The 14,149-nt window shown below is 38.9% G+C and overlaps 1 protein-coding gene across 1 annotated transcript in view; it reads right to left on the bottom strand.

Moving 5' to 3' along the window:
* The window catches only part of pappa2 (pappalysin 2), a 96,321-nt gene extending 90,100 nt beyond the window's left edge, over positions 1-6,221 (bottom strand). Inside the window, exon 1 of the mRNA XM_047368538.1 lies at positions 4,322-6,221. Within this exon, the coding sequence (XP_047224494.1) occupies positions 4,322-5,276 (955 nt within the window). The 5' untranslated portion in view covers positions 5,277-6,221. The remainder of the gene's footprint in view (positions 1-4,321) is intronic.
* Positions 6,222-14,149: the final 7,928 nt, after the last annotated feature.

Raw genomic sequence — 14,149 nt, 5'->3', positions numbered from 1 at the left:
TGGGAAACTGCAATAAAATGTCCCAGAGGATCCAAGCGAGTTTCAAAAGCTAACATAAATTTAATTCAGTAGATTTATAAAATCTATTCAGTTATAATGTATTTAATCAAACATTGCTACTATGTGGTCAGTCTGTGTCACAAAAGGCACTTTAAAGCAAATATCGTTTCACTTTTACCCTTGCATGACTAGACATGTAGGTCATCTCTTGGGAAACATCCGTTAAACTGTTTTACGGTGCTTTGGATGTATTATTGAATAGCACACAACAGGAAGAGGGTGTTGTTTTTAAGTGGTTCATGCAACACCAGATGAGAACATTTTATTTGCAATGCAAAAACAACAAAGTTTATGGTAAATGTGTTCTTAATTTCGAGACATTTGCACTACCAGGCATTACCATGATTATTAAACTGAACCAAGTCAGATGCTGATGTTGTAAAGCTGTATTTATTTTGGACACGGGCCACAAAGCACTGGCGAACGTGTTAGCAAACAGTTGGCTATTTACACATTTTGCAGCTGGGCCTAATTTCTTTTGTAGCAACTCCAATGTTAGCCCTGCTCCGACTCTCGGAGGAAATCTCAGTTTTTTTGCTGCTAAATGTTCTGCTGTTTTCTCCAGCTTGATCTTAACTTAGACTGACAGTCGTTTGCTCGCAAGATGTTTAGTGTGCAGTTTGGGACATTTGCTGAGAAGAGGCGCTTCTTCAGTCCCAGTATCAGATATATTAATTAGGTACGCACAATCTCAATGCAATGTCACTGTTATCGGTTGAACAATACTTTGAAATAAATTATTGACATCTGTAAGACCTGCAGATGTTTTGGCTTGTTTCAAAATAGCTGCTAGCAAAGAATTGTTCAAGCTTCTCAAACATGAAATGAAGTCTAATGTTTTGCTTTGAAATCTTATTTTAAAATTAGAATAATTTTACGTTTCTAATAAACATGAGTTATTCTTTTCATACAGGACACAGGTAACCTTGATCCCTCATAATATGAACACTAAAATTTAACAGCATTTCGCTGCTTAAATTAGCAATTGGTCAAATTACTTGAACATATTGCCATTTTATATATTCAATGAAAATAAAGAGAAAGAAGGCACAGATGTTTGAAAAAGTATTTCAAAGAAAACTGCATTATTTGTGACATGTTAAGACATGTCTGCGGTTCAGTCAGACTATGAAAGAGAGAGAGCAAGACTTTTAGCAGATAACAGGAAGGCTAAAGAGAACACAGCAAAGGTGCTCAGTTTTATCCGCCTAAGCTCTGTACCTCTGTCGTACAATATGCAGAATGTGATGGCTGCATTTTGGAAATTGCTGAGGTAAGGACCTAAATTCGCAAGTAAATAAAAACCGCTGTTGTAGTTATGCTAGTTACACTCACCTCACATTGCTAATATGGAGTGCCAAAGACACTGTCAATACCGTAATTCTTTTGTCCTTGTTTTCAAATATTAGTAAAAGCCTATGTTAAAGCCAAACATGTATTATGTTGTTCTTTAAAATTTGTATATTATAGTTCTTAAAGACAAATCAGAATCTGCTAAAACCAGTTTCTGCAAAACTTTACAAAAAGCAGAGATCGGAAATCGTCAACAAAAAATTCTGATTGGTGCATCTCTTTTATTAATACAGGTTATCCAGGTTTCTGCTATGTATTGTTCTGTACACGGTGAATTGTGAAGAGATCAAATAACTAACCAAGCAGTGTAGTGAAATAGCCGAAGAACACTGTCACGACAGGATCATCAGAAGTCAAAATGGTGTCTGTATCATGTCTGCCAGAGACAATAGGACTTTGTTTTTCACTGTATTTGTTATATTCCATCAGGACAATACAAAGAGAAGGTCCCGTGCCACAGAAAAATGCTGCTCTAACATAAGGAAGCAATGAGGGGAAAATAGTTGAGTAATGCAATAGGATCTTTGATCAGAGTAAATGTGAGTGGACATAGCAGTTTGTGGTCTCCCTCCCTATCTGGACAGCTGGGGTGTTGCACCCCAGCGCTTTTATCCTCTTTAATTTGGTTGATGTATGCGTTTGCCTGTGAAGCAGAGCAGCTTTTCAAATACAGCACATTCTTTGTGCTTGAAAAACAGATATTTTGTCATCATGCAAAGAACATACAGGAAGTTTTCATTGGATCAGTATGTTTTTAGCCACTGTTCAAATTCTTTAAAACTGTTCAGTCAACCAAAGTATGGGGAGGAAGCGTGAGTGAGACACAACCTAAATTTCTGCGCTCAGTTGGCCACATGGTTTAACATGCAAAGTCTGGAACAGTAATACTGTTTTGTATTGAAAGTAAATATTGTGAAAGATTTTACTTTTAATGTATGGCACCTCTGGGGAGCATATCATGCATAGAGTTTAATGTTTAGAGAGACAACGTACAGCTATCAACTGTCGCTAGTCCATTTAACACAAGCGTCATCAGCTTAAGCCATTGTCTAATTTATAGTTTTCCTAATTATTAGTGTTGTCAAAACCGGTTTCTTTAAATCTTTCAGTTGAAAAAAAAACAAAATCTTTGTTTTGGTCATTTAAATTGAATGCATAAACACTGATCAGTGCAACTCAAAATTATGTACTAAACCGATCGTGGACATGTGATACAAAAATATCACAAAACTAGGCATGGGTTTGTTTGAAAAGGTTATTTTTAAAGTCTTGTCCAACAGGATGAATGTTATATTAGCATGCAAAGAGTGAGTTCATGACACATGCAATGGTAATATCCAGAAGAGTGCTTGGCTGTTTTTAAACTACACACACAGATATTGTGATGACAATAAATCTGCAATATATTTTGCAGCCCTAACATACCCCCCGCAATGTTGGGAAGCACTGTCTTAAGCAACTGACTGCAGGCTATACCCGAGCAGATAGCCTAGCTAACTGATCAGCTTTTGACATATTTCCAGTAGGGTAACAATACTTGTATTGTTATGGAAAATAGTGGGTACAACCCTTTTGGTTTGGGATGGCCGTGTACCGGATGGATACAGCGTTGTTTTAAACCTGAACACATGCAGAATGTTTATGTGCTGAACTAAAATGTGGAACCCTACCTTCTGCCATGCAACTTTAAAAAGTGGTACCAAAACGAAACAAAACAATACAGAGAGGATCCCAAGGTAACACTAATGTCTGCTATTTGGGAACAATAAGGTGTCCTCTTCAGCTACAGTAATGATCAAGAAAGAAATGTGGACCAAGGTAAGGCTTTATGTCAGCATTTTTCAACAGCAATGATGGTTCATAGAATGGCAGAATGGAAAAAAGGGTTAAAAGGCTTGCAAAATATGCATGTTTCTTTCAATATGGGTGCTAAATTTAGGGTTTTAATAGAAAGTTTTGCTTTCTGACATCATTATAACAGTAATAATCAATGTTTGATAGTATTTTTCATCAGAAGAAGTAACTGTTGTTTTGCTGTTTATAAGTTAATATGTTATACATTAATTTTGCATAAATTCAGTGATACTGTAAAACCAGGATATTTTCACTTATGGTTGGCATACAATGACCCCATCGCTACACACAACGTTCTGCATCTAGATTCCTATTTTGACATGTTTTGGCAAACTAGCCTCATTCAGAGCACCAAAGTTCAACGTTGCTCAGTACCTTCTGAAGGCAGCAATTATTCCTTGATGAAGTGCAGAGGAGCTGTGTGACCACATTTAACTGTGTTTTCACTGTTAAAAAGTGTGCATCTCGGTGTTTAGCCAATTCTTTAGAGTTGTGGCAAACTTTTTAAAATGCCCAAACTGCTTCTGTGACACCTCAAAACCCATTACGCTTGAAATGTCATTACTAGCATACATCTATACACAGCAGCAACAAAAAACCAGTGTGTCTGCAAGAATGCAATGTAAACCAGTGCATCAATCCAGATCTAATTTTCCTCCTCGAAAATTCATGTCTTGCATTTAAACTTATTGTCATCATGTCTGATTAGCAATCCCATATAAAGGAGGCCAAGCTCCTACAGCTCATGCAAGTCAGCAAATGTTTAGCAACTTAAAAAAAAAAAATAATGACCAATTATTTCATCAATATTGTCACTATTTTCTTCCCCAAACTTTGAGAACACATTATTGTTTCTCTGTGACAATCTGCATGGATTGGTCAGCACATTTATTGGTGCCATAGACTGTTTGTAACATGAATCAGTCACTTGACGTCCAGAAACTGGGTCAGTGAGACATAGTCGTGCGTATTTTCAGGCTAAATGAGTCGCTATGTTACACAGCTGGTGGGCAGTAGTGTCTGTGATGCAGGGATGACTATAATTTACACCCACCTGCTATGACCGCCGGGTTGCTCTGCCCGCCTTCTGGCTTCACCCACAGCTCCACACTGAACTTGTCCCGTGGCAGCTCGACTCCCTCGGCCAGTTTCACCCTCAGAGTCTCGCGGTGCCCGTTAAAGTACAGGGCTGTCATCCAGGAAGGAGGCACTCTCGGCAAGGGGGTGCCCCAGCTGTTAAAGGGAGAGTCGTCATCTGCTTCCTCTATCTCCCCAGAGTAGTCAGCCGTAGCAACAGCATCCACCAGAGTCACAGTGGACGACTGGTTGTCTCCAGCTCCATGATCTTGCCTCAGTCTACGGAGGACCGGAAGCCCCCTGTGAACCGTAGAGCTCTCAAGAGGAACTTTCTCCCAGCTGGAGTTGTTCTCTTTCTCGTAGAGAAGTTTCACTTCGAGGCTGCGGGGAGCCCTGGAGCGAGAGCCATGAGAAACTCTCTCCTCTGTATCTGTACCACCGGACTTCCTAGGCGGGTGTGGGGAATCTTCGCCGACATAATTAAACTCCCTTTCCTCATTTCGAAAGTTGTTTTCATACAACCGTTTCAATAATGTCGGGTTTCCACCCACTCCCTCTACCAGGTCTTCGGTATCACCCCTGCCTCTTTTGTCTCGCCCCACCGGAGCGATGTCCCGCAGCCCGGTGTCAAGCCCGCATCCGCCGGGACAAACCTCTCGACCGCCTGCGACGGTGAAGGGCGCTCTCCGACTTGTGGACGTCCTCGACGGGTCCGCTGGAGGGCGCTTTAGCGCCGGGGAGAGAGCGCGGGGTTGCCGTCGGTAGGGTGAGACGAAGCAGGGTTCACCTGCTGCTATCCCGGACAGCTCGCTGTCTGCCCGCCGGGCCAAGGAGCGCTTGTGCCGGCTGAGGGCATCGGATCGAACCGGGCTGAGCGGCCACGTGTTTGTGATGACGACGAGGAAAATAGACAGTAGTCTAATGAACCACATTTTCTCACAAAGTTAAGGAGGGTTTGTTTAGAAATAACGTCTAAAAGCTATTTGCAAGAGGTCCTACTCTAGATTATTTGTGCACATTTCCTCAGAAATAAAAAAATCGGATTTTATTCATTTTTCTTTTTTTTGCATTTAAAAGTAATCTGGTTTAGAAACACATACAATTTAGAAAAAATAAACTATAGCCTTATGTATCAGTGCATTTCGGTACTGCCAAATAATTAAACTGACTTAAAAATCAAATTCCACTGTATTTTATAAAGAATAGCTGCAAACTATAAATTTGAAAGTTCAAGATGTTTATCTACAACAAATCTTTATGCACCAAGTAAAAGCTAAACGTCAATTCTGCACTTTGCATGACATAAAGAGACCACACTTTGCCGCCTTCCTATTCGTGTAAAGCCTACTCTGCAACACATGTGAAGCCTCTGATTCGCTATTTGTTTACTGTAAAAAAGTCTCCAAGCTGATTTAGAGCGCCAAAAAATCAACAGGATAATTTTATTGCCGAGGAAGATGTGGCTGCATATGCATGGTTTTTATTTTAATTACACTGGCAAAATTTGTGATTTCGATTTCTTTCAAATGTGACTTTTGGTTGTTTTTTTGTTTTTTTTTTTACAAAATATATCACTCCCTTTCTTGTTTACCTGACTATTGTGCCAACGTTGGTCCAAAAATGTACCTGCAAGGTGAGTTCAAGTAACAAACTCCAAAAGGGGGGAAAATACAATGCCGGCCCCTATAATCGACACCCTACTTTTTGAGAAGAGCTAATTGATTTCTAAAAGAGTGGATAAAAAATGATCAGTCCAATAAATCACAGTTCGGTGTCTGCGAGTCAGCTCCTCTTTTGGTTTTGCTGTGCGTCTATGTGAGCGTCTCCGTGCTGCTGCTGCTGGTGCTGCACCGGTCCATGCAGTAGTAGTAATATCCTCCTTCATTCACTCCTCTTTCTCTCTCGCTCCCTCTTACTCTTCCTCATTCGAGTCCAAAGGTTTTTATCAGGGAGCCCCTGCCCGTCTTGACTTCACCGGTAGGGGAAGTGTGGTGGTGGGGTAGGAGGTGGGGGTAGCGCTGCCCTCGCTTCTCACGTTAGATTTACAAGGAAAATCCTCTTCTCTGCTTTTCTCCACCGTCCGTGCAGCGCCTAACTGCCTCGGCATCCCTCTGATCCAGAGCCGAGACAGGAAAGAGGTTGTAAAGTTTATTTATGTAGATATCATTTTTGTCTTTGACCTCGTCCATCAGCCCATCCATCCATCACCCGCGGTGGTAGAAGTATCCAGATCCCTTAGATAAAGTGCAGATCGCACCTTCCTGCAATATCTCGTCCTTCACGAGATATTTGGTGTTTTTGGTCAGAGAATAGGCTACGGTTCTGACACTTGCCGAACAGTTAGCGAAATGGATCTGTTAAAAAATAATTATGGAAATGAAATTGACGATGCTGATGACTTGGGGGGATGAAGGCTGTAAGGTTTAGCTATAAGGCAAGACAAGTGTATTTATATAGCAGCATTCATACACAAGGCAATGCAAAGTGGCATCACATGGCATCAAAGGATAGACAAATAAAGCATGATCATAAAAGTTTTGTATAAAACAAACAGATGTAAAAATACAGGTGTTAAAGGGAAATTCACTTCGGAAGTTTAATTTAGATTTATATAAATTCACAAATATTGTTCTGTTAGCAAGCCTGGACTCATATATTAGAATGTTTAAAACTAGGTTTATTTCAACAAAATTATAAAAGTAGGATTAAAAAAGACAATTGAACAACTTACAAAAGAGATACAATGCTAGGAGCGTTTTTTGTGCTCGGTAGGCAGTTTTTCCAGAGTTCCCAGAATAAAATAGGAACAACCCCTGAAGTTATTTGGAATTCCTAATGGTAAAGTTGGTGATTGCATACCAGCCCCAGGTTCTGTTTCCAATTCGGCCTCTCCATAAAAAAAACCCAGTGAACTTTGCATGTATAAACTGCCTACTAGCATTTTTATCTCACCAAACTAGTGGCACACAACAAATCCCCCCAAATTCTGGTTTTCCAACTTCCAACAAACAATGAAGACCTAGGGAGTCTCATCACACTCTAGTTGAGTGCGTTCTAGTTGCAATTTGCTTATTGTTTCGTGGCTAAATACTATTAACAATATAGGCCAATAACTATGTATTTGTCTCAATTTCATGCATTCAAACATTAAAGGAGCGTATTCGTAAGGAGATGTACTGCAAAATGTGTTCTAATAGCTGGTTAATAACTGCAATTTATTATATTCTATACACACAGCATTCTTATTGGAAAAAGAATCTGGGGCTCCTTGGCCAACTCTGACCTTTCCCAGTCAGAATGTCAAATGGAGGGGGCGTTGTTGTTCTATCTGAGATTTCTGAAATCACAACAAGAAATGTAATCAACTTGGGTGTAATTTCATTCCTAGATCTGACATCCGAGACCAGTCGGACACACCATAGGACTAGACATGGGCCAGTATAGGATCTTTGGACTAAGTTTATATGAAAATAACACAAAATTACAGTATGTACACAATTATTTAGAACAAAAATATATAACATAATCAAAATAGTATAAAATATTGAGTACTACAATTAAATAATTTTATCCAAAAAATGTTATGTTATTTGATGCATATACTACATGAACTGTAGATTAAACATGCAAACTTTAAATATAAATAACATTTTAACCTTTGCCTTCATGGAGTAACACATGTCTGATATTAGCTGGTTTATTAGTCAGGCTGTCTGCTCAGGTAGCACCAACTTTAATTTTATGCAGCGTTACATTGATGAGTGATGGGTGGGTTCTTTCAGTTTCCAGACCATGACTGTTTTTCTGGACCGTAAATATTTCCAAACAGTCGAATTTCTCTTTTTTATAACTGAAGGAAAAGTGAAACACCAGCAGTACTCAGAAAAAGTGGGGGAGGGCCAGTACTATATTACTATGTGCTTCATACAACCTGAAAAAACTAATGTTGACACTTCCTCTTGCTTCTCATTCAAATGATTTAAACCATTAAAACAGTATGGTGAAAATGTATGTGGCATTGAAACTCTGAAGTTTTTTAAATGATGCTATCTTTGTAACGGTAATGCTCATGTCTAGATATAACTACTTTGTTAAAGGCGTGATTTTGAAGTGCTGGGCAATTTAAGTGGAAGTGATAGAGAAAACGTTCTGTTGCAAGCGGTAGAAATAAATTCAACGGACAAAATAAGATTGGAATAACAAAAACAAATGCATTCACTGCTTTTTATCTACATGTTAAGTCACCATGGTCTGAGTTACATTATAAACATAAAGCTTGTCAATAAAAATCACATATTTTGTAATACATTTGGTTTTGCCCCCTTATAAAGTGAAGATGTTTAGCACTGCCTTCACTTAAACTGGAAGTCAAAAGAAAGTCTTTGCATCCAACAACTGGACTTTAAGCTATGTGATATTTAATTACGTGGAACTTCATTATGCCTGCATCACTTTGTTTCTGTTTGCATCATTTTCCTGTTGTTGTTAGTCAAGGTGCATCCAGTTGAAATACTTGGCATTCTGTTTTGCTGTTTGATCTGAAGCTGTAGAGTTCAGAACAGTTTTCACATGTCTTATCTTAGTTTACAAAGTAATCTGCCTTTGAAAGGAATGAAAATGTCTTCTCAAAATGTAGTTAAACACAAATTAGAGTAATGCAAGGCTCTGCTGTCAACATATAATGGATGAATGTTGTTGGAGGTGGCTCAAATAGAGATGGAAGGAAAGGGTTGGGGTGGGGGTGTGGTGGGGTGGTATATTTTATTTTTTTTAGCCGAAGCCCTCTTCTACCCAGTGCAACTCAGGCAGACACAACATCTGTCCAGCACATGAAAAGCTTTCCTCTAAAATATGCTACCCCGTTTAAGCTCAGCTCTTTTTCTGGGAAGATCTAGGGTGAAAAAAAATGGCTGAGCAGAAACCAGTAGCACAGGGTGACATGGAGAAATTACCTGCTTTACTGCGAAAATAAAATTCATTGAAACCATCAAATGAGATTGTCTAAAGGTAACATGTCATGAGGTTTATCCTAGTATTTTAGGTGTTTAATAAAGGCACACGGAAGAAAGAAATAACAGTCTTTGCTCGTTTGCTTTTGCTGCAGCTTTCATACCTGATCAAAACTGTGAACTGAGAACGGAATCTCTCAAAAAACAGACGGTTTGCAGTTTATCAGACATGGATGTATTATCAGCATGGAGCATTTTGACTCATGCAAACATATCAAATTGTTTTTGGCAACTAGCTCCAACATGCAAACTCAAAAGACAGGTGTCCTTGCCCCATAAAAACCGCCGGGTTTATGTTGTTGGGACAGAAGTTAGGCACTTTTAACCAAGCACTGGGGGAAAACATTGAGACCTAACTTGTTGGGTAGAGAAGAGACTAGAAGGTCCCTCATTCCTCACATAGATCCATTTTGAATAATACAATTACCTGATCAGACCTAAATGAACCTCTGCCACAGGATGTTGTTATGTCAGTGTTAATGTCTGTGAGTTGTGTTATTGACTTTAGATTACACTACAGAACAGCTGTAGCAATTTTCATTCTTTGACCAAAGAATGAATCATAAACAGGTGAATATTGTTAAAGTGTTCATTTTATTATCCAGATTGAAACGTTTGTAGTAGAGATTAGGGCTGCAACTAACGATTATAATCAGAGAGCAAGGGGTTCTGCCTGAAGTTTGAATGTGTATATTCTCTTCATGCAAATGCTGTTTCTCTTCAGGTAATCAGGCTTCCACACGAAAAATAAAAATAAAATACTGCATGTTAGGTTAATTGGGACCTCTAAATTGCCATAGGGGGCATGAATGGTTATTTGTCCTGTTTTCCCTTGTGATAGACTGGAAAATGTTCAGGATTTGCCCTTTTTCTCACCTGTTGACCTCTGGGAATAAGCACCAACTCTTCTCTGCCACAACCCCACAAGGATTAAGCAAGAATAGAAAATGGATGGCTCTGAATCAATATGTACACCAATTTTTTAACCTATGCATATAACTATTTTGTACTATGTATAAACTGACTTGTTATCATGGGTATTTTCATAAATTATGGAGATAAATGATCAGACATATGCTCAAGTCTCATGTGTCCAATGTAATTCAATTTTATGATATTATCTAAAAATTCTGTTACAAACTCCATTCAAATCTATTTTGGTTGATTATTTTAGCTGGTTTTCACAAGCATTGAGTGATAGACTTCACCACTTTGTACCAGACAAAGGCAAGAAATGATCAAAACTGCAAAGGTACAAAATGGCAAAGCAAATATAACTATTTTTATCAATCAGATTGCAGGTAATTCTTTTCAACCCACTCTTTGGTAGCACATTTAACACATTCTTTTGGATAGACACCCTGCTAAGTCAAACACGTTACCCAAGCATGTTTTGTTAAATCAACCTGGAGCTGGGTCAGTCTATAAATGAAGAAGTGCTAGGTTAGCAAAATAATCCAAAGTGCATTGTTTTTCACCTTGAATGTAAAAAAGATAACAGCTGTGGTGTGAAGCTTGGTGAGAAATGTCTTTTTTTGTCTGCTTAGATGACAGAAAAAGTGATGCTGTGGGCCAAATGAGAGTCATCCTTTCTTCAGCTATATCACACAGAGTTTTGTAATAATGTCCTCCTATGGGTTAAACAACATGTATATTTGCATAGATGGATGTTTTGACTTTTGAGAAACCCTTTTCAAACAGCTAAATTGCTTTTTGCCAATTAGTTCAGGCATGCTAAATCGAAAAATGTGTCGATAGGCGGCAAACTGAAAATGCAAAAAGACTTGTGCTCTTCGGATTTATTTTAAATCCACCATAAATGTGTGTTATTTATTTGCATTTTTCAAAGTTCATCTGGTTATCCAATACTCACCTTCTGATAACTAAATGACAAAAAGGAGGCTTCAATGGGTGGTTGTTGTTGTACACCCTGTCTAATGTTGCCAATTCTTTCTACCCCCACAGATCTTACTTTTTTTTGTCAGGCTCAATCTGCAAACAGGCCCCTGGCTGGAGATTGAGATGGAGGAGGAGGCCACTGGCAGTTATGGTAGGGGCCCCCGAAGGGGCAAAAAACAGTTCCTAAAGAGTGGGAGGCAGGAATTCCTCAATCCCAGCCTGCCTGACGGAGGTATCTGCCTGCTAAACATAGCTTTGAAATCCAGCTGCAACTGTGCTGGGTGGCGTACAAATAAGAGACTGCGACAAAAAAAAAAAAAAACAGAGCTGAAGGTGAAAGTTTAGAAGAGGAAAAGAGCGGGAGATAGAAGGGGGTACAGGGTCTGAATAGGTGAGCTCTGCTGGGGCCCCACCACCCACTGTAAGGGACCTCTGCAGATTATCCTTCATCTCAGTTTGTCCGTATGACCTCAACAACCCCGAGGCCTGTTCTCTGTCTTTACCCTTTTCCCTCACTTTCCCTTTGAGACACACACACACACACACACACACACACACACACACACACGCACACACACACACGTTTCTTTCGTACCCTTGTAACATCCAGCTCACCGAAGCTGCTGACCCTCCAGCTCCACACCATCCCCAAACACGCACACAAGCACAACCTGGTTTCTCACACAAAAGAGGGGGGACCCAGTGGGAAAAAATCTAGGCTGATGTGCAAGGCAAATGACGAGGGGGAGAAATAAAGAAAAAAATGCACAAGAGGGTAGGCTTTTCAGCTACCAAAACTATTAAATAGAAGGGGGCAGAGGACAAATGCAATTTAGTGTACATATAGAACTGCAGGTGTTTTTCTCAAGGGAATCAAAGGCAGTTTCCTGAATGTGTGGGGCATTCAAGGGACACAAATAACAAGGGATACCTGCTGTAAAAGTTTGAATTTATGTGCAAGTTAATGTTTTTTCCTACTTCTCAAATAAGAGTTTCTTTTGAAAAATTAGAAAAGAAGCATCAAGAAAGACGTCTTACATGGTGGTCCTTTTCAGTGAAATCACTTTGCTTTTTTTCCCTTTTACTGAAAAAAAAAAGGTTTTTAATGTTCCAACGGAGCTCCATATTGATACATATAAACTTGTTCCACAAACAAAAAAATGGGAAAATCAAGGTTGCACAGGCCTTCGTAGAGGACCCCCTTGTTTGTTCACGTGGAGGTAATGATGGAAAAACAAGTAAGCGGGCAGGATAAACTGCTCTCTTCTAAGGTTTTATTTGCAGAGCTGCAGGTGGATGCCTGAAAGACACGACTATGTGTTTCTTGGCTCACTAGCTTACTGGACTTTGTGAATGAGTCCTTCCACCTTGTGCTTTATCTCAAGGCAGTAAAAAAAAAGACCATTCTGGACTTCGAGGTAGAATAAAACACGACAAAAATTGCACCTGGATAATCCAAAATAAAGTACAGATTGTTTTTTCCTAAATCTTTATTATTTCCTAGACCTTTTAGGAATAATTAAATATAGGATGATTCTGTGCATCAAGAACATGAAGATTCTCATGTTCTTTAAATGACCAGTTGATTTTGTTCCACCATCCATCTGTGGAGAATCATTTCGCCTAATAAAAGTTTGCCTAGACTCCTCAGTTAAGCTTTGCTTAATTACATTGTTATTGAGAATTGTTTTACTTCTTTGTTGTAATTCTGTATTAGTTCACAAGAATTTAGACAGAGGTGGTTGAAATTAGAAATATGAAAATACATCAAGGAAAGGAACAAACAACAAAGTGGGACATTAAAGACAAGTCCATGTCTGCCTTTCATTGCATTCTACCCAGGGCGGGATTATCTGAGGGTTGCCACAAGGCAGTTATCTTCTCCACGCCAAAACATTTCTTGTTTCTTGTTAGCAGCCACAGGTACTAGCTGAAGATGGTAGCTTAATTGTAGTTTATGACTAATATTTTGATGTTTATTCAATGAGCCTGGATAACATTTGTCCATTCCTATTTAGGAATGTAGTGTAAATCGAGTGGAAGCTTAATCTGAGATTTGCAAAGCTTTATTCTCTGCGTGAAATACACAACAAATAACAGCAAAAAGATTCTTATAAAAATATATATATATATATATACACATACATATATATATATATAGAGAAAGAGAGAGAGAGAGAGAGAGAGACAGAGAGAGAGAGAGATGATGATACCCTTTATAGAAGAAAAATCAAAAAGGCAAAAAGGAGGGGAGCATATGATTAATTCATTCATTCATCCATTCATCCTCTGTAACACTTATCCCATAGTGGGTCATGGGGAAGCTGGTGCCTATCTCCAGCAGTCTATGGGCGAGAGGCGGGGTACACCCTGAACAGGTCGTCAATCCATCGCAGGGTTTAATTACCCTGGGATTAACACAGTTGGGAGAGGAAAGAGGGTTGTAACAATAATAGTGATAAAAGTGATAATAAAGAATCATTATCAAAACCATCACTAATAAAATAGAATTCTAATAATGATCAGCAAGAAAACATAGCTTTTTCATGGCTTTCTTGGCTTTTGGATCCCCGTACATTGAGATAAGCTGGAAAAGCACTATATATAGTCTGGTCTACATTAAAGGTGATTTGAAACACATAGTGCCACAGATTCAATTGCCATTTAATTAATAGATTTGAAAAGTAAAATAAACTAAGCATTTGGAAAAACACTAGTATCCATGTTCTCAAACTGTGATACAAGTACCAGTGGTGTCACTTGGGTTGCCTTTACTGGTTGGTACTATTTTAATTTCAGTCATTTATAGGATAAGTCAAGAGTTGATTAAATGAACTGTATCTCCATGGCCAAAAACAGCTAAAAAGATGAGCTGTTAGAACAAAAATTGTCTTTGC

This window comes from Girardinichthys multiradiatus, chromosome 6 (assembly GCF_021462225.1).
Source record: "Girardinichthys multiradiatus isolate DD_20200921_A chromosome 6, DD_fGirMul_XY1, whole genome shotgun sequence".
NCBI classification, from domain to species: Eukaryota; Metazoa; Chordata; class Actinopteri; order Cyprinodontiformes; family Goodeidae; genus Girardinichthys; species Girardinichthys multiradiatus.
This window is presented reverse-complemented; position numbering and strand designations above follow the sequence as displayed.